The 27,459-nt window shown below is 36.5% G+C and overlaps 1 protein-coding gene across 3 annotated transcripts in view; it reads right to left on the bottom strand.

Annotated features, from left to right (window-relative positions):
• The window catches only part of TMEM245 (transmembrane protein 245), an 87,338-nt gene that overhangs the window by 46,058 nt on the left and 13,821 nt on the right, over positions 1 to 27,459 (bottom strand). Inside the window, exons 3-12 of one of the 3 annotated variants that reach the window (XM_065830594.2) lie at positions 27,079 to 27,180; positions 26,021 to 26,128; positions 21,981 to 22,067; positions 20,381 to 20,596; positions 15,191 to 15,360; positions 10,347 to 10,370; positions 4,195 to 4,299; positions 2,886 to 2,968; positions 1,534 to 1,624; positions 659 to 757 (exon numbers count right to left, since the gene is read on the bottom strand). In XM_065830594.2, the coding sequence (XP_065686666.1) occupies positions 659 to 757; positions 1,534 to 1,624; positions 2,886 to 2,968; positions 4,195 to 4,299; positions 10,347 to 10,370; positions 15,191 to 15,360; positions 20,381 to 20,596; positions 21,981 to 22,067; positions 26,021 to 26,128; positions 27,079 to 27,180 (1,085 nt within the window). The remainder of the gene's footprint in view (positions 1 to 658; positions 758 to 1,533; positions 1,625 to 2,885; positions 2,969 to 4,194; positions 4,300 to 10,346; positions 10,371 to 15,190; positions 15,361 to 20,380; positions 20,597 to 21,980; positions 22,068 to 26,020; positions 26,129 to 27,078; positions 27,181 to 27,459) is intronic. The other 2 variants (XM_065830595.2, XM_065830596.2) reach the window with 2 other exon arrangements.

The raw sequence follows: 27,459 nt of genomic DNA, 5'->3' as shown, positions 1-27,459 counted from the left end.
GTAATTTAAAAATGACTGTATAAAGAAAAATGTTAATATACTATAATTGCAATTATTTAAATATAGAGAAGTATTTCAAGGATATGACTTCTGGATTTCGATATTTCCATTGCAGCATGCCTAACAAATTGCTTGCTTTTTAATTTAAAAGGTAAACAGCATTGGCAGCATGAAAATTATTTAACTCTTATGACCTTTTCAAGATGCAATGTGCAGAACCTACTACAGAATGGTTAGTACATTGCATTGTAAGAAACTTAGTGGAATGATAATTTTTCTCAAAATTTCAAATTAATAATGTTATACAATCAGGTAGAATACCAGTTCCCTTTTCCTAACCCCTCAAGATCACAAAAAAACAACAGAAAACTGTAAGCTATGAAATACTAAATATAAAGGTGAGCAAAGTGTAAATTAAATGGCATACATAAAAACACATAACTACTTAAGTGAAGGACATGGTTCTGGCTATGCTCAAACTGTGACTGAAGAATGATCTGTCTTACACACTTGACATTTTTATCAGCTTTTTGTTATGACCTTTACTCAGCATTCCACCTGTTTGCTAATCTCTTTCTCAGAAATGCATACTTAGCATAATTACCTCAAAGCATTAAGTGATAAGTTTATATAAATACCATTTGAATAAGTTACCCACCTTCACAAACCAAGAGTGATAAAGCCTGTCCCAGAGCTCTAGCACTTGTTTTTCAATCACAGCGGTGTTATTCACTTTTTCTCCTAAAATCTTATGGAGCTAAAACATATAGAAATCTTTTATTATACAGGACAGAATGAAGCTGGCATCTACTGACAAACTCCAAGCTAGAAGAGTCACTTAAGATTGTCAGTAAAAGCATGGCTCAAACCCAAATGGTTAGAACAGCTGAGTATCAGTAGGGAATACAGTTCAGACAACATGGTTCACAACATGAAGGTTTTGTCTGTAAAAAATATTCTGTTGCACTTTTTTCTGCACTGAAAAACGAAGGCTGCCTCTAAAATGCTTAATCCAAAATCCTTTATAACCTTTAAGAGTAAATAATTCAAATAATTTGAGATGTGTGGTAGATACAAAAATGCATAAATAAGAATCTTGGTAAATTCTCCTGCACAAAGTTAACTCAAAAAAATCATAATTTTTTAAAAAATCCAATCTACCAGGTCCAGCCCACGTAGAAATTAGAATACTGGTGATGAAAAAAAATGTCTCAATTGCCTAAAACTGGACAGCTAAAGCCAGGAGAAAAATATTACTCATCTTTAAATGAGGCATTTTCATTGGCAATCTTATTTTAATACGAGATTTTTCAGCTCTTAAAAATAAATATTCCCCTGAGCAGAAAAGACTACTGAAATCACACCCAGCCTTCCTTGAACTCACAAACTGCAGAATGGAAAGAACAGATCTGCTAACAAAATTGTTAACCACACAGAAGAGAATCACTGAGAAAAAAACTTTTTATTTCTTTTTACTTTTATGAAATACAAGAAATGAAAACATTACAAAAGGTAGGGGGAGTTCACTCTTACCTTATGTGTAATCCATTCTCGGCCATATTGGTATACATTATTAGCTGCTGAATTGAGTGCCTTCTGAATAACCTGGGCCTCTGGAAGCCAGCTAGTTTTTTTAGAGAAGGAAAACAAAATTAACTGCTGAATATTTTACCCATTTCATTACACCAGAAACACATTACAAATTAACATTTTTAAACAACAACAAACAGTTAAGGTTAAATACACATAAACTTACTACAACTAGCGTATTTTCTTCTACAGATCAAGGAACAGACTTTCTCATAAGCAAGGCACAATTGAATTTGGGGCATATAATTGCATTTGGAATTCTCCAAGGTTCCTGAAACTTCAGTTAAATTGGTATCTCAACTTTTTCAAAAGAGATCTGCTCTTCAATCTGCATATGTGCTATTCACACTACATTCTTACAAATTTTCTTACTGTTCTAGTTTTCTGGAAATACTATATGAAGCAGTCTCATCGAGCTGTAAAGATAATCTTCTGAACTATGAGCCGAATGTAAACTGTTAACCTAGGTTCCCTGAAAAAGCAACCAGATGAAGCAACAGGGTTAGGCACTAGTTATTTCTACATCCCCACCAAACTATCTGCTCTCGAATTTCTTCAGTGATTCATGTCACTTTCAAGCAATGGAGCTACTGAGCTGCCAGCATTTCAACACTTGGGAACACAGGGCACACGTTCTCTGCCTTGATTTTCTTTCCACATCATGATTCAATGGCACATGTCGAGCCCCTCTAAAACAAGAAAGCATTCAGGAAATAGAACTGCTTTATACGTTTGCCTGACTGAACATCAACATGGAAGTTTTTCTGTCTGTCTAACCCTTCAGAAAGGTTCTGCATTGGCAGAACTCTCCCCACCCACCCTTCTCTCCACCATCGAACCATTTTTCAGTTAACTCCAAAAACATTTTCTTGAACTCCTATTCCCTCAAAGGCATTCTGCAGCCAGCTCTCTAAACTGAAAAAATAATTGGGCTCATCTCACAACCTTCCACAGAGAACACTCTTTGCCATTACTTTTCTTCGTAGGTAAAAGAATATTGACCTCTTGATTTTCTGCACTACGCAAGTTTTTTTCTCTGAAACTGTAACTAGAGTTCATGCAGCCATCGTTCTCCAAAGTCCAATGAGATCTCAGATGAGATACCACATTGACAGTCCTCCAGAGTAATGCATGAACACTACTCCTAAACGAGAGTTCAGCTTTTACATTTGTCTGTAATGGTCACTCCTATTTCTGCACACCTAGGGAATTTTTTTTATTAAAAACTATGCAAAAGAGCACCTGGAAGCTTGTTCATCCACCCTATACTATTCGCTTAACTTCAGCATTCTTACTTTGCCCATTCTGGGTGACTGGCTACTGTCTCATTGATCAAGCTGCTTGTGACTTGAATCATGTGAACGCTCTCTTGATGTACCTAAATCAAATATAGAGAGGAGAAATGTTATGTAATGCAAACTAGAACTCTTCCTACATTCATTTTTTTCTTGGGGGTGACTAGTCTGTACATTTAAAGAATAATTCTTCCAACACAGACAAGTCATTACGAAGAATGAAGTGCCATTAACCAAAAAAAGTAGTCAATACAAATATCATCAGCCTGTTCTGACAGCTTTGGTCACACACTGTGTGACTAGTAATAGCAAACGGAAATGCAAACCTTACTTCATCCGTGGAAAAAAAAAATCACCAATACAGCAGTGCTGTTAAGGGAAGTGCTAAAATACAAAGTACAGTTTCAGATATTTCTTTTTAAGCCATGGATCAAAGAAATATAACAATTAATGAATGCTCAGCTCTAACATGACCAACCATGCTATGAAACGGCTCACCAAATTAATTCTTCAATAAGAATGATAAAAGACACCTTTTATAAATACCTTCATGTTCCTTTTACGAATATAAGGAGGTTTTAGGCACGAATGTTTGCACAACTTTTAAAGCTTTCAATTTTAAGTACTCAACATTATATAAGCCTACATTTTGGGTAAAAGAGAACCCATTGATTTTTGTTCTGTAACTGTATTCAAGTCAAACATTCAATCTCCATTGACAGTTTCAAGAATGAACACAGCCCATTAAAAAAAAAAAGGGGTGGGAAAATAGGTACATGAGTGACCTCTTCTGGTGAGCAAAAAAAACCCAACCACAGACAAAAAAATCAGTTCTGAAAACATCTAATCATGAATCTCAGCACATTTAAACTCCAAACAGGATACCATGAGGTTGTTACAGGCAATTACACAAATTGACAAATACACCTTAAGCATTTTGCAAATAAGATTCTGATACAATGTAAATTAAAAAGAAAAAACTCTAAGTGGCTCTGCTGTTGACAAGAAAAGTGTAACAGGATGCAGAAGAAATCTATCCCTGTAATACAAGCTAGTAATTCTTTTACTAGAATATATTTTTTATTTCCAAGTGTCTATATATTAGTTTTGTCATATATGTAAATAAAGATATAAATACATATATAGAGATTTTTTTATATATAACAATGGCAACAAGTTCAACTACAGAGCATCTAGTTGCTAAATTTTTCAAAGAACTCTTTAAGCTACATAATTTTGCACAAATATCAGTAATTTTAATTCAGCATTTAAAATGAGCTCTATCATTACATTCCTTAGAGCACTGTACCTTTGCAGTAAGTAGCAGGGCTAGCAGAAGGGTTCCTATCACTAGCAAAAATATTATGAAAATGCTGATTATTTTATCTAGCATTTTCTCCAACCACACGATCATCTGCGCAGAAAAAAGAAGAAAAAAAAAATCACAGCATATAAATCAATCATTAATGAAAACAATGCTATACGACAGTATTGTTATCTTAATTTAAAATCAAAGTGCAAAATCAGGCGCTAATCAAACAGCATTTATGCTCAAGCTTGGAGATGAACAATTAACAAGCGATGTTAGCATGATTAAGGTCATGATATGTGATTTTGCAAACGACATTTACACACTACCACAAGACACAGCAAGCTCTCTGAAAAGCAAGCAATAATGCAATGTTTGCTTACTAGACCTAAAGAAGCTAGCACTCATTACAGCTATGAACCAAGAAAGTTGTCTTTGTTTCTTGTCCTTCAGAGCTTGGAAACTTCCAGACACTGTATGCACAGGACTTGGAAGCTATCAAGGTATATTGTAAAGGACAACCATAACTTTCAAATATTAATAGCTAATTGGCATCTAAACAACAAATGATGCATTTCTGCAAGTAACCAAATTTTTAAAGCTGCTTATCATCTTCTGAACTTAAATGGGGCTGGAGGTTTCTACATTATTGAACATCTGGCCAATTATTCAGCATTGACTATTTCTATCCACTGTCAATCTTGAAAGGATGCTCAGCATTAAATACGCATCAGCTAAACCTACTGATACAGGAAACAGGCATGTAAGTTGTTCTGTCAGCTTATGGAAAGGCCCATTGTACACATGTCCACAAACAAATAGTGATACCACTTAAGATTAGAAAAATTCTGATAATGTCATTCAAAATGACAGAACTGCTCAGCCACATGACTATGCAGAGTGCTCTACAATACCGCAAGTTGAGTTCTGTCTCATACATATATTGACTGTTCACATAAAAAGCTGGGAAAGCCATGCAAGAATAAACAAAGAATTTTTTCTAGCTTCTATGGGTCAAATACCAAGGTTATTTCTACTCCATCTGGCACTACTGAAGAAAAAAAAGCTGCAGAAGTACAGCTGTAAGATTTGTGCTTTAAGAGAACTGAGGTCAAAGCCAGTGTGTGGTAGATGAAAGTATTTCCAAGTACGTACAAGCTACACATTCAGCAACTAGGCTGGTAACCTATTAGTTAGAGATCTCACTAAACTACTAATATGCTTGCTGATGGTTCACATTAGTTCTTTCTCCATTATTTCCCCTACACCTACATGTGAAATTGGCCCTGGAACAACTAACTTCCACACACTGCTGTGTGATGATTGAATTGGTTAACACTGAAGTTGTACCTCTTATTTGAAAAAAAGTAAGGGTCTTTTTTTCGGTGCTCATCCTGTAGCATCTGAGCAATTAATGTACTTTAAGCAATTATTTTTCAACTTCAGGTTCTTCTACAACAAGCTCCTTGTTTGATCTAAATTAACACAAGGATTATATTCAGCATTTTAGAACTGTTGTTGGAAATTATGAAGAAAACTGGAAGACAGCAAAATCCTTTCAAAGGAAGCAAGATGTTGACCCAGCAAGTTTTTGTAACAAAATCTGTACTTATATTATGTCCTGTAGAAAGGAATTCAGAGAACCTGACAGAATCTGCAAAATCTTTTGTCTTAGATATTAACATTTTTCAGCAATGCCGAAATATTTCAGCAATGAGAAATGCCCTGCCAGTGCCAGACAGAGGTTACCTGCCCGCAGCAGTACTGCAGCTTTCTGAAAAACTCTGAGTAGCCTATACACGGCGCTGCTACCTCTTTGGAAATAAGACTGAAAACAGGATTTGCTGTGTCTTTCCAAGCCTCACATACATCTAAGCATTATGCAAGAGAAGCAAGAAATAAAAGCCTCTGTTTTAAAGGCCAGAAATTAAAAACATCATTGAAAAATACTGGATGGCCAGGGGATAGAAATTTTATAGTATGGGCTTCAAATTTTAGCTATTTAAAATTCAAGCTGCCATTGTTATTTCTTAGTTAACAAAGTTCAAACTAATTGCTATTTGCTTTCTAAGGCAGAGATAAAAGTAATCTGCTAGCTGGTCTTACATACAACACCCTAATGAGGCTCACTGAATCCAAGAAATTGGAGGTACTGTCAGAAATCTCTAAAAACGCCAGCCTCAATGGTTGCGTGAGTGGTATCCAGTAGATGAAATCTCAGTGCAGCTGAAGCTGGATGTTTCACCACAGTAGCAACTACTGGAAGATCAAGCTCCAAAAGATCAGGATCAGGACGCTCTGTGAACTGGAACGTGACAAACAGGGCATCTTTTCTAGACTCTCCTTACTGTGGGTTGGAGCAAGCCTACACTGCCATTGAGCTGTGGCTGCAGCACACAGAAGTCCTGAATTACATTTAATCTAGTCAATAAGCAATGGCAGCACTGGTGTTGTACCAGTACAGGCAGCAGCCGCAGCCATCCAAGCCCACCTTGTGTTTATTTGTTTGGGTCGGTAGCCCAAGCAAGCCAGATGAAAGCTAGCTCTGGTGTTCCTGCAGGTACTGCAAGCACAGCCCTCGCCCAGTCTCGAGGAGATCCAAGTTATACAGCTGGTACAGACAAATCACAGGAGAAGACTGCATTGGATTGAGTACTGTACAAGTAAAATCAGATGCACAACATTCATTTAGGGCTATATTTACTCCCCCTCCTTTAACTGGCTTGCTATTAAACCTCTCTTCCTTCCTCTACATTTAGCCACAACAGTTCCCTAGGAAACACTCACATTTGCACACTCACGCTAAATAATGCACGGGTGCCATGTTACTGCAGGTAAGCTGGACTGTTAACTCCCTGTGCGCTTGTACTTACCACTGAACCAGGTCCAGACTTTGTTCTTACCCCAACCCTGCCAGACCCTCGTTACGCCTTTCCTGTAAATCATGGGCATGCACACAAAGACAAACATACACTAACTGAACACTAGTCATTAGCCAGAGATCATGAAGTTTTAAATTCAGTTCTGAGTTTTTAATCTAAAGATTAGTCAATAGCAGGAAGCTGATGCTGCTGCAACACCCAATATTATGCAAAGGTAAAGGAAAGCAAGGCTCCTAAGCTACAGAAGGTCACACTTGAAAAACCAAACTGAAATATTGCTGATTTGTGATACACTGTCCACAAAAAAACTACCCTTAATTGTCACAGTTTTGAAGGGAAAGGTCTCAACTTTTTTTTTTTTTTAAATTTTTCAATTTAGCTCACTGTAAAAAAAAGTTTTTAAGATAAACTACATTCTGTTAAAATGCTTCTCAACAATTTGCAAATACTCCCTGCTTTCAACTTTTGGGTGATGAAACAAACCAAAATACACTGAGCTGTAACATAACTACAGCTCATGCTTAACAACTGGGAATCCTACTATTTAAACAAGTTCTCCATGTTATGTGGTATGATACATCATCTATTAATTCATATTGTCATGTTTCACACTGCACAGCCATCAGAACGCTAGTTTTTCTGGTATGTTTTATCTATTGCATTACCCACACAGTGAAGCATATCTGAACATCTGCTCCAATTTTATCTATATAACATTACCAAAAAGGACTATTTTTTTTTCTTTAAACAGCTTCACTATCTACCAGGATTTTTTCCCCCAAGACATTTCTTAGGCTTGTTGACATTTCCTCTCAGTTCAGTTAATATTTGAGGATATCATCTTATTAATATCATCTGAAGAGAAGAAGTGGAAGCCTATAATCAGGACACATCTCAGGGTTACGTTGAAATGAGTCAGATGACTAGTCGAGTGAGAAAAGACAGAACGGTCTATATGAGATCTCAAGTCTGTTCATACCTGTGTCCCTCCAACTGCAAAATTTAGCAATTCTTTCTAAAGACTCCTGCCATAGACAATGTTATGAAGAATAAACCATGCTAGCCCAACTGAACCTATTCTATATTTTGGGCTACATATACCGTGTTAAACTATGTGGTTATATATTATCCTTGTTTGTCAAAAAAACCTCAAAATGTTTCTAGTAGGTCATTGACAGAAGCTCTTAGAACCGGAATAGGAAGAAAGAAAAAAAAAGTTTATCACTAGCAGCCACAATAAGCCATCATTTCAAATTCTGCCATCTCTAGGCGGTATATTTTTAGTTTCTTGGTAGATTATCAGAAATTTATCTTGGTGTTCTCGAGTACCTCCCTCCAAAGACAGGCAAAAAGGAGAAAGGTGCAAAGGAAACAACTTTTTAATTGCCTCCCAGTCTTACAACTGTCCTCCTTTATTTGCCTCTAGTAGAGTATGATTTGTTTAAACGTAATTATTAAAAAGACCCAAACCAAACACAACTCAACAGAACAAACCTGCAAGAACCTGACACAGTTTGCACAGCATTTTTTTTTTTTTACCTTTTTTAAAATATTGATTATAATATTATTGCTACTTTCTCATGCACTGGGATCAACATTGCCTGTAACACTACAGGACTTCCAGGATCTCTTCCTATGAAACTGCAAAATAAACCAGTAGTTTTCAAAAATAGCTCCTAGGAACTAAAAAAAATGCTGTTAAGAAACTGTATCTACAGAGTAACGCAAATCTCTAAACTAAAAATAAAATCTAGACATTTTAAAGTTCAAAGCAATTACAGAGAAATTATTTTTGCAACCTATCAATACTAACAAAAAAATTGATCTACCTACATGAATTTTCAAACAAGCACATGACAATCTTGGAGCCAGAAAAACATAGCCAAGACTAAACTTTTACCTGTGGCCCACTGAACTCAGCTCTTCACCTAAACTGTGATAACAAACCAATATCTAATAAAAAAAAATTATGAAGGGTTATGGTTACACATATTTACTAATTATAAGTCACTCACATCATGCAAAAATTTCAAAGTCAGGAAGTAAAAATCTAATTTTAAAACAACCAAACTATGTTCAAGGGTAAGAGAACATCCAAAAATTTGCCTTCTTAGTGGATAATTATAACTGAATCATGAACCAAGAAACTCTACCTTCTTGTTCAGAAACACAGAAAGACCCCTACCATGTAACCCTGAGTTTACTGATTAAATACTGAAGATCAACCTTTCTAAATTCATTACAGCTGCTCAGCCTGCACACTACATGCAGTCTTATTCCCTACCTGGTTTTCATACATTTGATCACATACTAGTTTTTCATCTTTAAAACTCTGAGGTCCTGCAGTCACACATGCTGCAGGTATCCCTCTCCAGCTCTGTGCTGGTTGGAAGCAATGACGCTGTCCAAGTCCCAGAGATCTCTCTGCTCTGAGGAGTTGTCCAGATTTCAGTCACACATGAGGTCAAACATGGACTGAATAGGTTTTAAGTTCTCTTGGTGTGACAGTTCCCCAAAGAACAATAAACTCTAGTTGATTAAGATGAACCACAGGAATTGAGGAGTAAATTTCATAGAAAACACATACCACATGTTTACAAGCTACACAAAAGAAACAATATTTTAGCTATACCAACTGCTTTACTTACATTTTTAAAAATTTTTCTACAAACCCTCACTTCCCTTAAGACTGACGTTGGATTCAGCAGCTCTGAGACTGTGAGTATTCTCATTTCACTCCTGCTACACTGAATACCACTGAATATACAGGCCAGTCTGACACATCTTAAGTACAAGACTAACAGGACTGACTGAAGCCGGTCAATGCGCTATTTGCAAGCACATTCATGGCTTTACAAGCATGCTTCACCCTCACAACTCCCATGTTAATCCTGTTAACTGATGCTTTCTCTGAGCAATGAACAGCTCTCCCATCCAGAAGAGAACTGGTTTTGTTATGCATACAAGTAAGAACCTGGTCCTAAATAAGAGTGTCACTAAATCAGACTGTTCGAGAGGCCAGTGTAATATTTCTGCTGTACCAAACACTTAACTATGTGCATTCATTTTAGTAGAAGACAAGAGATCAGGTAGAATTATATGACCTTCAGTAGCTTATATCAAGAGCTGGAGAGAGACACTTGGATGAGAAAACTAAGAAGCAAGGCATGTTAAGGAGTGTTCATGCTGCAAAAAAGGAAACAAAACCAAAAAACCTCCCCAAAACCACAGAATCCATTAGTTGGAATCACAATTTTTCTGCTTATTTACCTTCTTATTAAGCCAGTGCCACAGCTTGTCAGTGGCAGGGGGAGATGGGAGAAAGGGAAAAAAAGACAAGAACACAGTGGAAAATCATTGAAAAATGCAGTAATAGAGAGGGGAAATAAAAGCAATGAGAGGCAGGCAAAGTCATCCACAGAACGAAAATGAAATTTTTCCAGACAGAAAGGTAAATTGCAATAGGAAGAAAAGATCATAATTTCTAATGAATGCATCTAGATTTTACTATTAACATGCGCTTTTTGAAACAAAGAGAGTCATAACAAATAAGAACAACTTTAATGCTATTAACAGAGCTATCAGCACAATCTGGGCAATTCCAGTTTAATTACACTGAGAGCTAACATTTCAGATTTCAGAGCAGGACTTGCAAAAGTATTTTGAGAAGAGCACTTTACTGAAACACCAAAACTTAACAGGAGATACTTGTTCACTGCATTAATACTCCCATTCAGGCAGTTTCCTACGTATTTCAAAACATTCCTATTATGTCACCTACTGTTAAATTTTATATTTTTTTTAGTATCACATTCATGTTACAACATTCACGTTCAACAGCACAATATAAAATACGTAACTAAATCTGATATACACACAACAGCAAATTGTAGATCAAATAAATGTTTGGATTTCATATAATTTTATTCGTTGTGCAGGAGTTCTTTGCACTTGTCTACAGGCAATTCATCCTTTTGTACTACAGTTATTTTTCTTAACTAATTCTCACCCATACTGCTCATGTACACTCATTTTAGGACCTAGTTTACGTAGGATGATACTCCTAATTCTTGCCATTAGTAATCAGTTAGCAGCATCAGCACAACAGTTAAAAGCTTTATCGTTATTATTCATCTCTGTTAGAGGTTAAGATCAAGTGAGATAAATTTGTTTCTCCCTGAAAACAAGATCATTGAATGGTCAAATTTAGAGTTTTGACTAGTTGCCAGAAATTATATTAGCTCCCAATGAAAGCAAAATGTAAGAACCTTTCAAATAAAATAAAATAAAATCTCAGAATGTTAAGTTATATCAGAAGCAAGGAACAGATTTAGAAAGAAACATGAACACAGGAAACATTAAAATAAAATATGTTACAAAGCATCCATTTTTACTACTCATCAAAAGAATCACAGTAATGGAAAGCAATAACAAGGCTTCAAAAGCCTCAAACTGACAGCAGAATTTGTTCCTATTCCACCTCTTCAACTATGGAATAATTTAATCAGTGAACAAAGGTAGTTTACTGATTCAACAACACACTTTTGCCTTTAACTTTACTTCTGCATATTAAAACCCACTATATATTAGCCATGAGATCTAAGTTTCTTCCTGTATTTCTCCACTTTGCAAATCCAACACAACAAAAGCTAGAGCTCTCTTGTTACCCTGAGATTTTAGTAGAATGTGAAAGGAAGTCTTTGGTATTTTTCTATAATTTCAGTCTCCTAGAATTTCATTATAAATACAGTAACTATGAAGTAACACTATATATCAAAAATATCAATCTTTTTTACTAATGTTTTAGATTATATCTGGGAGGCCTCACCTGCCTACGAGCTTACTAATGTTTAAGTAGTTCTACAAATGTAATCAATCTACATTTAAAAATAGGCTACAGCTTAATTCTGATCTTCAAGTCACCCAAAATTAATAAGGCTACAGCCACTTTCCCAGTATTTTATTGAACAACCACTTATATCAGACCTTACATGTCTACGGAAGTATTTCCTAGAATAATATATGCACTGGCAGAGATTATCCCTATTTTCTGTCCTTGCTTTAACTGCACGGTAAACTTGGTACCAGAAGAACCAAACCTTGACTTTACCCGAAGTCCAAAAAAAACTATTCCGGTACTCCATATATAAAATTGTAGTACGCTATACCAAGGAAAAGCATAAAATAACTACATGATTCACTGATACTAGCACATTCTAATTAAAAAAGCGTAGTGCGTGCTGCTGAACTCTCTTGCAAACTCCAGCTAAAATAAAACTGCCCTTATTAAAGGACAGTCTTTAAAAAAAAAAAAAAAAAAAAAATCAGTGAAACAAATCATTAGTTCTTGACTGTTGATAAAAACACACATGATACCATATCTATAAAGCTTTAAGATGACTTGATGGGTGACAACAGAAACTTCTCTTTCCTCCAGGAAGTCTCTCATCTCTGAACTGCTACTTCTGTGGGCTCCATGGGGCAAATGCACAACCAGGGACTAAAGAATATGGTAAGAACATTCTATTTCTACAGTTCATATTTAAAGCAGGCCTGCACATACAGGCCCAGCTTGATCTACTGTTTATAAAGAAAATGAAAAACAATGCCCTACTTTCTTCTGCCTTGATCAGAACTTGAGTGAAAAGTAGCCTGATTTCCAGCATAACTCAAAGTTGATGAACAGTGGGAAAGAAGAAGAGCAGTTCTTTCCTTACTGCTTTTATTTAAGAAACAGACATAATCAGTAAAGCTCAGAAATTTGCACGTATAAACAGTATTCCCCCATTATTTATCACAATGCATTGTTTTCTGGATCATCTACACTAGCGTCCTAAACCTCATACGGGAGAAAAAGACGTGCCATTTGAAGACGTCTCATCATCCTCACTACCTTTTACTCAGAACTAGAACTGTTTCCTAACAGGCCATACTACTTTAGAAAGACCAAGTAGTACCACTAGACAGGTGTGTGAAACAGACCTTGTCAATGGCTTGTTGTACTTGGCTAAGAGCACCAATATGTCCTGAGCCTGAGATTCAGCCTCCAGTTAACTTAGTATGCAAAAAAAAAAAAACAGAAACAAGCCAAACAAACAAAAAATTACTAAGAAGCTTCAGCTCCCAAGAAAGGAAAGCACAAATAAAATACTAAAAAATTAAACATCTAATTGCAAATGAAATCATCCTTCAGTCTTGGTTCCTCACATACCCGCAAACGGTAAGCTGTAACAATTTACTGCATGAATTTCTGGTTTGTGTTTGCATTATTTTTATTTCCTCTTCAACAGTGCGTAATTAAGCTAAAATGTCTGGTAATTGAATTTAAATACCACTCATCCATCCTTTTGAAAAAAAAAACTTGCAAGGATGTCATTTTCATTCCTCTCCTTTTCCTGTCCCCGCAAAAATAAAAATTGCCAATATCCTATCTCATTGCTTCCCAAATTCTCAGAGGTAAGATGCATCTGTGATCCTACAATGCACAGAATAAGCGTATCCAGTAGAACTTAAAAGATATGAAAGCATTAGTGTGATAAGCACTGGAAGACCACCTATAATTCCAGTCACCCATGATAAAGCCAGACGAACTGTAATTAGAATAGGCACAAACAAGGGCAACAGCATCATGCAGAGTATCAAGTGTCCTTATAATGACCAGAAGAGCTTAAATTGCCTTAATACACACAGCACAGACTCAGAAGGAATATGACTGTCACCTAAAAAATGGGGAGGAGAAGGGAGATAGAGAAATGAGTTGTGCTTACACTGTTCTTTTGCTTAGACAAGAACAACATGAATATAAACTGACTTGAAATGTATGTAAGCTGAAGAGTGGTAAGATCTGCTGCACATTATGACAAAAGCCCTACCTCCTTTGAGGACAAAAGTCTTAGTGGAATTAGGAAGGATACTATACGATATAGCTACGCAATACGAGGATACTAATCTCAACAACTCATGAAATACAATACATATGACATTGTGTCTAGAGAGTGTTCTTACTGACAAAACAGAAGTTTTAATTAAAAGATTTGTGTAATGTAAGCTTTTATCCTAATATGTTAATACTTTCCACTGCCTTTGGAAACTCCTTTTATCTTGTCCATAGCTGTACTCCGAAAGGCTTTTTTCCTTTTTCAAATTCTTCCTTAATGAACTCTGTGAAATTATTACTTATTTCCTACAGTCATTGTAATGGTTTTTTTTGACCTTTTGACATCCATTTACCCCTTATATCTGGACTTAAGCTCTTCCTTTTCCTATAGGAATTCAGAGCTATAAATTGGAGATGGATCTGCTGAGGTGCAGATGCTCTGACGAATGTACTTACAGGGTTCAGCTCTTCAGTTATAGGAAGTCTGACGCAATAGCTTTTTCTAAAGCAGAAAATACTTCAACAACACAGTTACAGAAAGCTACTAGAACAAATAATCTTTCAGATTAAGTTAAAACTGAGAAGCCTTCATAGATTTTATGGAGCTTTCCAACTCTTCCATTTGCAATGCAAATGTGGGTGCATTTTGAGAGGGGGAGAAAGGAGGGGAGCACAGAAGCCTTATTCTATGCCATTTCCCAAATACCGTATTCTTCTCTTACAGAGGGAAGCCTCCCTTCTGTACCACCAGCCCACCATATTCAACAACTATACTTCCACACAGTGTAAACAAACGTGTTCAAACTAGCTCAGGCCCTATTTACAGAATAAAATGGGTTGCTTTTTCAATTAAGTTTTCATAACAGAAGTAGGAACATCTCATCCTTCAGATTACATCTGATTAAATTTTATTTTAAAGTCTTTGTAATCAGGTAGGGTGACTGAACCATGAGAAGTTCGCCTTTCTCAAATAAGGAATCTTCTAAAACTAACTCAACATTTAAAAAGTGACTTCTGTCAAGCTTTGCATGTAATCATTTAACAAAGTTTAAATGTGTACTTAAGTGTGAATAGTGAAAGAAGAGACACGGTTTAAAATACACCATAAAACAGATAAAGTTTTACATGAGAGACATGTCCATTAGAGACAGACATTTATTTTAGAATTAGAGCACTTCAGCATACAGTGAACAGAGAATAAAACTTTCAGGCTGTTTAAGAAAATAAGTAGAAATACCTTACTGTCAAGCTTTAGTATGACTCTTCCAAGCCCTCTGATGGGCCGTGGAGCAAGAGCTTCCTGACGTTCCTTCACAAAATTTTCAATGAGTTGCCACCAACTTTTGCAATGGTTTGCCATGAAGTTCAAAACTCCAAAATGAACCACGAGTTTTTTAAGTGCCCAAACTGTAACCACAAGAAGGAAATTAAGTATTAGAGATTTCAGAGGAGCACCACAAGACTGCATCTACTCCATTCTGAAAGACCTATGAAAAAGAAATAAAAACCTTATTGAGTTTTATTTCCGATTAGAAACTGTTTTTAGAATTTTCAAGTGGCTTTAGTATTAATCTCATCCCTCATTTTACAGTTATGCTTATCCACATGGAATTTAGATGGCAGCAGAAGGTGCTTGCACACTACCCAATCATGCAGCTAACAGACTTGGTCAAGGCCTGGGATAAGCACGTATCAAGCTGCCATTGCACAGTCCCAATACAGTGGATTTATCACATCTTCACACATCCACCACACCAGACAACTACACACAAAATACCACATTCAGAACTTAACAGTATGCTACGCATGAAAGAAAATTTTCAGCCTCAATTCTTAAGTTTTAGGCCTTTAGACAATTACAGCAGATCATGCCTAATTTCACAGCAAAGAAGTGCTCATTTAAACCTTCAATTGAAATACAGCTACTGATTAATTTTACTTTTAAACCTAAAAACATTATTTTGAGATCAGCTTTCAATCTTGATGATCACAACGCTTCAGAGAAACCCATACTACTTCTCAAAACCAGACAACAGAATAAATTTTCAACTTTTTCTCCCCCCAAAAGAAGCACTTTGCTACCGCAAACAGCTTTTCTCCAACACTCCTAACACATATCCACTGTAAAATAAAGAGCTTCTCAGCAACACTAGAAATGTCTAGTGTTATCATCACAGAAATAAAAGCTCATGTCTGTTTACTTGCCATGAAATAAAGCCCAGATACTTTTGCACAAGGCTTATGGTTCCAATTCTGCAAGGGCACTGCTCTTTCTCACTTACTGACAATACACGCAACACTTGTGAATCATCACCATCAGGAACATAAAAGCAAAAAAGCATGGTACATATGAAACTTTCTTTGGAAGCAAATAGGTCTTTAACAGTCATGAAATATTTGCCATATACTTTTTCAATTCAACAAAATGTTAGATCACTCAAACTATCTATTTTGTCTTCACTGAAAAGAAGAAAAGTGAGTAATCTTCCAAAGCCGCTAGCAACTTTAACATCAAAACAGAGGAGTTAAGTGCCATCAGTTGTAATACAAATCTTTGTTTATAATGTGAATTAATTGAGCATTAACGGAAACATACCAGTCACAAAAATATCATTACAAGATCCCCCAACTTAAAGCATTATTATATATAGCAGTAACAGACCAGAAGATCTCACAACCCAGTCCTGACACGAACTACTGATACACAAACCTCTGAAATAATTAACGCTACATCCCCAAACACTGAAAACTATAGTTCTAACAGAAAACAAAGTGAAACCATTAGCAAAAGAATCACATAATTCTCCTAATTTCTACCTGTTTTTTTAAACCCAGAATTTATTAACCACAAATGTCACATGTAGATAAAAAATTACAATTAGTATTAAAAATTCTACTTACACAGTAAAATGTGAAAATGCTAGCAGTACTCCTCCAATTATATTATATTTATAGCAACATTTGATACTGAACTCCCCATCATTACACTGAAGTGCACTTTTAATAAAGTGGTTTTTTATTACAAAGGCTACTCTCCAAGCTAGATTCATTACTTACTACTGCCTTACATCAACACCCTCATCCTCAAAAATTCACATCACGCTTCTACTTGGAGATGTGTAAAGTGACACACATAGTCAAAAAGGTTAAGTTTTAATATCCAGAGGGCATTTATCAAAGTTCAACAAGAACCTACTGTCTGTAAGCCATTTGTGTAATAGTTCTTTTTCATGGAGAGCTCATTCAACAATTTGCTGACATTTGGTTTACTTACCCTCTGGCACCACCACATGGCAAATATGGGATTTATTCTCTTGAAGAAATAATCTTTCCACTAAAGATCATGTGGCAAACAAACAAAAAAAAAAAAAAAAAAAAGGAGAAAATATAGTGCAAGTGCCAGCACCTAACTTGCAGGCTGAAGTTTTGTATGATGAAATACAACTCATGGTAAATAGACTTAATGCTGCAAAGCAGGGCAACCTTGAATTTTACAAGGTGAACAACATATCTGAATGGCATTCTAACCTTCTGCTATTATTTAAAAATAAGTGTTTAAATAGTATCTTGTAAAATAACCGAGTGTACACTTATTGCAAAGGCGATGTCAGGAGGTGCTACAATCATGCAGCTGTAATTTTATTGAGTTAAAAAAAGGCAAGAGAGAAAAAGTTAAAAGAGGACTGTTATTAAAAAGTTGTGAGCAAAAGAAGAGAAGACTGCATAATAATCTCCAGGAAGCACAAAATGACCTCAGGACAAAAATAGACTTAAAAAAGGAGACAGCAGAACAAGTAAGGAAGTAAATGTAAGATCTTAAAAAGAGACAATACCAGGATTCCCAGGCTCATATCACTGAACAAAATCCTACAAGTGTTCCACAACCTGGTTTATTGCATAGCTTTTAAATTCAAAAGTCATTTTTTCACCTTTTCATCTTATGGTATAATTATGGTATAATTTTTCCAGCCTCTATATTAACATTTTTAAAAGAGCATCTCATTCTACTGAAGTACAACTGCATTCAAGAAAAAATGTTAATGGTACCAAGATATTTCTAATAATCTAAATGGTACCTCACAGAAGTCTACCAATATAATGAACTCTGGTGAGTTTAACACTTTTCTATTTAAGGTTTTGGGGTGGTTTAGTTTTTGTTTTTTACATATTAGAGACATTCTTCTTAAGGTCTCAGAACTGCTTAAAGTTATTAGTGTCCTCAAACTTGAACAGCTGTAAGGCAACTTGCTTTATAAGCCTCCCTATTTTCCACTACTAAATATTTTAATATCACCTCTCTTTTAACAATCCAGGTTACCATCATTCACCTTCTGACACTTAATGTGAATCACTGTTCTAAATTTGGCTTTCTTCATCATTACAATCCCTTCTCACAATATTTTTGTGGTGATCTAGTTATACTCAGTTATATGCCAAGAAAAAGCACTCAAATAGTCCAATGTCACCACTATGGCACCAAGTGACAAATATTCTCAAATTCAGTTCCTAATTTGGCATGAGTTTATTGTTCAGGTAGCTATTTTGGACTTAATGACTGGAAGCAGTAGTATTCACCCATTACAGTTATAGGTGTGTACTTTAATTTAGATTCATCTGGTTCAAGCTTAAAACCATTTATTGTTTTCTACCTAATTATAAAACTACTGTACCGATTTTTTCTTCCATCCAAGTAGGTATTTCTTAACAGTGGTTAAGTCACTCCTTGACTTTTCAATAAGTTAAGCCATGCAAGTCTCTGTTTCTAGGAAGTCTAAAATTTATTTTCTAATCCCTTTATAATTTTTATTATCTATTTATGAGCTACATCCAGCCTTCCAGTTCCATTGATGACCAGACAACAAAACCAGGCAGTTTCTTCTGCTGCAACTACACTGCAATGAAACAAAGATCAAATCCCTCTCTCCGCTTACTCTGTTTTCAGCTATTTATATTCCTAACCATCGTGTTACCCTTTAGCTGCTCCTACAGTATTGCAGCCAAATCTGCAGCTGTTCCTTTCACCATGTCCCTCATTCACTGTGCCTCTCAGAGTTCACAGCTCCTCGAACCTGTAAGCACAGCCCCAACAGTCGTGATTTCCAGATGCACAACAAGATGGTTTATCGTGGCTTTGTGTATTGGGTGTAAATCACAAGGTTTTGGTAGCAGGGTGGCCACTGGGGTGGCCTCCATGCAGAGTGGCTGGGGCTGCCTTGTGCCACACACAGTTGATTCCAGGGCGCTCCACAATGGACGCACCACAGGCCAAAGCTGAACTCATCAGGCACAAGTGTGGTGCTTCTGTGAAAACGTATTTAACGAAGGGCAGAAAACACTAGAGAGGGAGAAGAGGAAAGAACACAGAGCAAGCAAGTAGAGAGGAAGACAGAACAAAGGGATGAACAGAGTGAATGAAAAGGCCAGGGGAGCAGAAGCACTCCACCATGGAGCAGGCACAACCCTCAGAAGGACTGTGGCCTATGGATGACCCATGCCAGAGCAGGCACATCTCCAGAGGGACTGTGGCCCAGGGATAAGGAGATGCCTGAGCTGGTACCTCCCAAAAGGGAGCTGCAGCTCATGATGGGAGCCCACGACGGAAGACAGGACAACAGTATTGGCTCTGCAGGCACTTGGTTGCCAGTTGGGGCTAAATCACCACACTTGGTAAATGGGAAAATAGTTAGATTTAAGTGTTAAATACATTTAGAACTGCTGAAAAATAGCATTTTAAGTGAAGTTTAGAGAAAATCCAAACAAATTATGAAACTAATTTTGTTTACCGTAGGGGAATGAAAGGAAATGCCTACAGATTCATAGTAGCTCATGCATATTTCCAGAGTTCCCATCTTCCCTATTCACCTCCCAAAAGAGTATTGGAAAAAGTGTAATTTAGTTTTAAAATAAACTCTTTCGATACCTATCATAACTACTCCAATCTTGCCTGATATATAAGAGAACAGATGCATGTAGATGTGAAGAACAACGCTAATTAACCTTAGATCTAGAATTAGAACCAATTTTATCTTGTGACTTCTCCACAGGGCCTAGCAACCCATTTTTAATGTAAATTTAAAGTTAGCGTGAGCTGTACTTGGCTACTGAAAAACAGCTAAAATAGTCTTTATCTATAGGGGCAAAAACCATGAAAGATGTACTCTAAACCAGAAGTATTGTTACAATGTAAGGTATGGCACTAAATTATTCCAGATAACTACAACCGTGAACAGACAAATCAATTTTACAAAGTTGTCTGCTACATAGCAACAGACAGTGCGTATCTGTCTTCCTATCTGAAGCTCCAGTTCATCTTGTCTTAACAAAAAGCCTTAACAAGCCTTTCCTTCTATTTCATTTAAACACAAAGCCTAAGGCTATCCAAAGTCCTCATTTAATATACATTAAGTACAATAAATGGATATATTACCTGCAAAAGGCACAGGCAATAGCTGCACAATCCAGAAATTTAGCCAAATCTGGACAATGACAATGGCCCACACAAGTGTAACAAAGTAAATATCACTAGTTTTCTTTTTTCTAAAAAAAGCTCCAATCTCAGGTCTTTGTCTGCTCCCAGAAGAGGATGAAGAAGAGGATAAAGATGATGATGAAGCTTGTGGAGACTGATCACCTTCTGTTGCTCCTAAAACAAATGCAAACAAATAAGTGGAAATTATCACATTAATGTTCACCACAGAACAGAATACATTCCATAGTCCCAAATTAACTTCTTGTTGTTGCTGTTGTTTTGGTTTGGGATTTTGTTTGGTTTGGGGTTTATCGTTTTGTTCAGGGTTTTTGTGGGTTATTATTTGTTGTTTTGGAGTTTGGTTGGTTGGTTGGTTTTGTTTGTTTGTGGGGGTTATTTTGTGATTTCTCTCAAGACACATACAGCCTTGGTGCTGATCTGAATTTTGAAATGCCAGAACAGGGGTGCGTAAGCTCTCCCACATCATGCAACACCATGCCAAGCAGTGCTGGGAGGAGGACAGAAGAAAAAATACTACAGCCTCTAAGAGGCCTCCTGTCACTGCAGGTAAATTACAAGCCAAATACATTATATCAAAGAACCACAAAACCCTGAAAAACACAAAGTGTAATTCACTTCTGAAAGAAATCAGGGGTCTTAAAAGAAATCTGTGATTTCTCTTTAAGTACTCAAAAAGAAATCTTAGATTTGCTCAAAGCTCATTTAAACAAAACACTGAAGAGAAAGCTTTTATCTTACAAATTTCTTACTACACTTTTTATTTTCCTGAACACTCACACTACAAACATAGCACTCACACTGTGATCCTAAATTACTTGCTTGTGTAAAATATTTTAGTAACAACAGCAAGCATAAATGAATGGGTAACAAATGTTGTCATTCTCTCATTGTTAGTAAACATGAAACTGAATTAAAAAAGAAAAGTAAACTGATGTATTAAATGCACTTATAGATAAACAGTAAATAGTAATTTCAGGCAAAAATTTAATGTCCAAATTAAAATTCTTCTATAAAGAACATAGTAATTTATTGATTTATTTCTCTTTTTAATCGGTAAATCTGTCTAGTTATGGGTGACACCGAATCCATCTTCAGTCGCTGTATATAGAAACTCTCCCTGAGAACACCAGTATTAACTTATCCTGAGGCCCCATGCTGGTGGCAAAATGCAAGGACTTCCCACACATCATTACTTGAGAAAAATTTGCAGCCATAGTGGAAGAATGCACACAGAAGAAATCCTGGATAGTTACTCTATGCTGAACAATAAAAGGCAATTTGTTATGTTGGTACATACTGCAGCAGGTAAGCAATGAATGCAACTCTTTCACTGGACTTGTGTCCCATCACCGCCAGCCACTTTCCTTCCATAAAGAAAAACTGCTGTAAAAACTGTATTACAATACATTACATGCATATCAGCCAAACAACTTACGTTCCACACATGCAGTTTTAGCTGCACTGTGTCACTAAAGCCATTCCTGGCCTAAAGCATGACAGCTAGAATGTACAAAAAGACAAGACCGATTTGTCATACGTGTACAGTAGTAGTCAGTGACAAATTCTGCAGCCTCATACACTGGATAAACACTCTTCTCTTGTTGTAGAAGTCTGCACTGGTGTTCTACAAGTAAGTGGAATTATTTTTAGAGCTTATAAAAACTTCCCCACCACACTAATACGACAACACAAATCTATTGATTTACCCAACTGATAGACACTGGGATCATGACAGAAACATCTGCTGGTTGCTGGTAACATATTTGGTGGAACTTCAGAATATTCCCAAAGGAATTACAACATGTAACCTGAAAGAAGGAACTCTGTAAGCAGCTAAACACAGCAAAAGCTTGAGATGGAGTGCTTCTTGGCAAACCTCTTTGCTGGGTAAAACTGGCTGGAGGGCTGGGCTCTAAAGAGTTGTGGTAAGTGGAGCCAAATCCGTTTGGCAGCTGGTCACAAGCGGTGTTCCCCAGGGCTCAGTACTGGGGCCAGTTCTGTTTAATCAATGATCTGGCTGAGGAGATTGAGTGCACCTTTGCAGATGACAAAAAGTTTGGTGGGACTCTTGATCTGCTTGAGGGCAGGAAGGATCTTGACTGACTGGATTGATGGGCCAAGGCCAATTGTATGAGGTTCAACAAGACCAAGTGCCAGGTCCTGCACTTGGGTTGCAACAATTCCAGGCAGCGCTACAGGCTCGGGGAAAAGTGGCTGGAAAGCTGCCTGGCAAAGAGAGATGTGGGGTTGTGGATTGACAGCTGGCTGAACGTGAGCCAGTAGTGTGCCCAGGTGGGCAGGAAGGTCAACAGCATCCTGGCTTGTATCAGGAATGGTGTGGCCAGCAGAACTAGGGAAGTGATCATGCCACTGTGCTCGGTGCTGGTGAGGCCCACCTTGAATCCTCTGTTCAGTTTTGGGCCCCTCACTACAAGAAAGACACTGAGGTGCCGGAGAGAGTTCAGAGAAGGGCAATGACGCTGGTGAGGGGCCTGGAGCACAAGTCTGATGAGGGGCGACTGAGGTAACTGGGGCTGTTGAGCCTGGAAAAAAGGAGGCTGAGAGGAGACCTTATCGCTGTCTACAACTACCTGAAAGGAGGTTGTAGCATGGAGGGTGTTGGTCTCTTCTCCCAAGTAACAAGTGATAGGATGAGAGCAAATGGCCTGAAGTTGTGCCAGAGGAGGTTTAGATTGGATATTAGGAAAAATTTCTTCATGGAAAGGGTTGTCAGGCATTGGAACAGGCTGCCCAGGGAGGTGGTGGAGTCACCATCCCTGGAGCTGTTTAAAAGACGTGTAAATAGGGCACTTAGGGACATGGTTTAGGGGTAGACTTGGCAGTGTCAGGTTAATGTTTGGACACAATGATCTTAAAGGTCATTTTCAATCAAAACAATTCTATGATTCTGTGTCTCAAAGGGACAAAGGCCCGCCCTATCCTAAAAACTACACTTCAGAGAGAAAGACAAGTTCATTTTCTGTAAGGGTAGAGAAAGTTACCTGTAAACAGAAGTCTTCCTAAAAAGAGAAAGTGTTTTGGTCATAAGAAACAGAGGGTTAGATGAAATAGTGACTTTATTATTATTAATGTCTTTCAGGACACCAGGATGAAGGTACCCCTTCATTACTAACAACGTCCTTCTGTAATTTCAAGAGAAAGATTATTCTTCTTTTTAAGAAAATAAATAAGTTGGTGGAGGAAAGGGAGGCTAAGAGTCATGATACATTCAAGGATTTCAGTAGCTATCACATTCAAGCCAAACAAAACAATTGAATCTTGCCTACAAGGCAGCTAACAAAATACTGCAGTGGTATCTACTTCTTAAATTGTGGACTTCTCATTTGCTGTACCATCTAGAAACTCTCGGCACACCAGGAAGGACAAGTTAGACCACCTGCACTGGTTATCATCAAACACCTCATCCCCAACACTAAATATCAGTATTTGACAAAAAATTAGGAAAAACATGAGTGTTCAGAAAGACCAATAAATCAGCACAGCTCGTGTCCCCTCTTAGTTTTTTCATGAACAAATTTAAGTGTAAGCAGAATAGAAAAACATGAAGCATTGACTGTACTATAATTGATTTAATACAATATAAGAATTCTTATTGCTACTGATAATTAATCAACCTTGACAACCATAGACATATTTAGAATAGATATAAGGAAGATCTCCTCCTGAAGTCTGCTATACAGTTGGCTGAAGATGTGAAAACTTCCAAAATCTTATACTTGTCATAAAATAGATGTGCATTACACTACAAGTTCCAAAGCAAGATAACAAAACATCCAAAAATCACTGCAGAGGAAAACCAAGAGAGTTGCAATTTCTTAACTCTGCAGGTAAAATCGTTTGGTGTACAAGAATAATGTTTCATCGCCATTCATGCAGAAGATCCAAATCAAAGGTGACCAAAAGGATGCTTAACACATAACACAGAATAGAATGCTAATTTGCAACAGATTGTTGGAAAATTATTTGAGCTATTGTTAGGAGTAAACAGGAAACTTCATATTTATTCTTTTCCTGTCTTGAAGGAGAAAACCAACAGAATTTGCAAGACAAAAAAACCATCTGGTTAATTGTCTCAAGAAAATAAATCAAAAAAACATTCATTTAAAAAAACGTTTGTAAAACCACTGCAGTTTTCTTCTGGCAAAGAGAGGTTACAGTTTGAAAATAGAAAAAACAAGACAAAACCTGTCCTGAAGAGAAAAAAATTAAATCTGTTGTGTAAGACAAAACAAAAACAAAAACAAAAAAAAAAAAAAAAAAAACACAAACACTTACATGGCACATTTGTGGGAGTCTGTTGCTTAAGCAGATGTTCAAAAGCCAGCTAAATAAATTATCTCATTTCCAAAATTAAAGGCTAGAGTAATGCTCCGTTCTCATATTTCAGTACATAACGTTCTTAGGATTCTATATTTGGTTTTGAGATAGTTATGTAAAATGTAGAAACAAAGATAAGAAAATAATAAGTTGTTTAAAGCTGCCTTTTTATATTTAAAAATGAAACGTTTTCAAGTGCCGCTTCTTTTGGCTTATTTAAAATCAGGAAGTGTGTTTATATTTCATCAAAAGATTTCTGAAGAGCTTGTTCTACACCATTTCACCTGATCATTGAAGTAACTTTTCAGTTTCACAAATGGTAGCCTTTAGACATAAGTTTTTAAAGCCACATGCTCAAACCACTCTCTCCTGCACAATCACTATGTTTCCTCCCCTGGAGCACGATTTACACATTACAGACAATATTAACAACATGCTGCCTTGAAGCAGGAAACTCTCAGACACGGCCAATTTCAAATTAAAGCTTTGGAAGTTCACATTCTGTCAAGTTGAATGACCTGTTCTGTCTACTTGCAGCAAATGGATGAAACCTTTCAATTTCCAGAGCTCTCCATAATAACCTATTTTTCTTGTATCTTTTCCGTCAAATGCCTACCCAGAAAAATGATGGTAAGGTTCAAAATCAGTGATGGACATCCAAACATCGTCTTTGCAACTCTTTCAAGTAATTTCTTACAGATTTATAGTTGTGTTATTGCAAGTGAAAGTATCATGACTGAAGCTAATGTCAAGTAAACTCACTACAGGAAAGACTTTGAGCATACCACATTCAAACAGAAAACAAAGGGGTTTTTTTGTCATTGTGATGTACATAAAAATTATTCTAGTCTGTCTGTACCTGGTCCAAAAATCCAGTTATATCTCCAAACTGCCAACAAATCAAAAGAAGGTTAGGAAAAAATAAAAATAATAAGAAGAAAGAAGGGGGGAAAAAAAATTAAAAACACCCTCATTCTTAAAAAAAAAAATCCTTCTAGTCAGGCCTTCTACTATAAATGTACACACATCCATGTAAACCATCATTTGCAAGATAGCTTTTATATTATTGTCTTCTTAACATTTTAAAAAACAAATAAGCCTGTTTCACAAGGCAAATATCAATATGCTGTTTGGGACAGGATGAAGAGGATAGGAATTCTTTTGAAATTTGTTCCTAATTCCCTCTAATGTCATGTCTTTAGAGCAAATTCAAATGTTTCTTACAGAGTGTTCAGTCACCTGAGGGTTGTGAGGAACGTTCATTATTGGACTCATCTTCTGTCATTGAAATTGCCATGGCAATTGTTGAAGCAGCAATGGAAATCATTTGACCACGAAGCTCTGCCCCTGTAAAATGTATATGTGTATGCAAATAAATCAAAGCTTAAGTCTTAAAACACTTTATTTGTTGCTTGATATCCACCGAAGCTGTCAAGCAACAGAAATTCTACACAGAGAAACTGTTAGTTTTTATACTATGTATTATATGCAGTTAGTACAATCAAACAGGAATGCATGCTAATAATTTTAATATTATAATACACTTGGAGTCAAAAGGCAAAACTAGTTCTGTTTAACACCTTCCCTACCAATGAACTGCTACCAACTAAGTCATTCACAGTTGCTGGCAGTCTGATTAATGTAAAAATCTTTATAGCAGATAATCAAATTTTACTAACCAAGATTATGATGAGTTTCAAGAAAACTAAAACAGCAAAACAGGACAAAAGTTTCCCCAAATATTCATACAGCTAATATGGGAAAAGAACACCTGGCATTTATTTTTTTGCAAAATTGACCCGCAACAAGCAAAACCTATCTTTCTCAAAATCTAAACACAAACCACAGTTTTAAGAAACTGTTTTTTAAAAATGAATGAAGAAATTCGCTGAATGGAATTGTCTCTGTTTCTCTCATACTCAATATTATAGGAGCTACCCAACCCATATTGCTTATTTCTTTCAAAATTAGACTCGGATACCAAATTTCCCGGGCTTTCCTTATGCTTGAAACTACATATAGGATTCTGTAAACTTGAGCAATCAGGTTTGATAATGAGAGTTGCTGCTTTCCTATGGAAAAGAAACATCAGTCTATTACAATGATTTTCTGTAAAGAATAGAAGATGCACTTCAGCATGAATAAACCACTTTGAAACAAGCATACTAAAAAATCTTATAGTAAGATTTTGCAATCCACATGATATTGAGTTTACAGCGATATGGGCCAGATTTGTTCACTGAATTTTACAGAAACTTTGCCTCTAACAATAAAAGAAATAGTGACTTGTTCCTTACCAGAAGACTCCTTTCCCTTTTGCTGTTCGTGCAACATGCCTACAGTCATCAGAACAACTATAACCAGAAACACAGGAATTCTCCAGGAACCTGCCACAGAAGCTGAAAGATAGAGCACTGAGGTTTTTTCACAAGAAAAAGTACACTATTAATAAACTCTACATTTAACAAAACCAAGAAAGGCACCACATCAACCAGGAACAATCTGGGCAGAAACTAACTGCCATAAAGCAAACAAGTTTTCTACATTCACGAAAAGGAAGAATGTAAAACACAGGTGGACAAGTTTCCCAATGAATAAGCCAAGTTGTTACTGTTCCTGTCTTCAGTGACTTTAAACTATGCTGATATAGTGAACAATTTTTAAAAAAAATATGCAAA

The sequence above is a fragment of the Patagioenas fasciata genome, chromosome 2 (genome assembly GCF_037038585.1).
Source record: "Patagioenas fasciata isolate bPatFas1 chromosome 2, bPatFas1.hap1, whole genome shotgun sequence".
NCBI lineage: Eukaryota > Metazoa > Chordata > Aves > Columbiformes > Columbidae > Patagioenas > Patagioenas fasciata.
The sequence above is the reverse complement of the archived record's forward strand: the minus strand, read 5'-3'. Positions and strand labels throughout refer to the sequence as shown.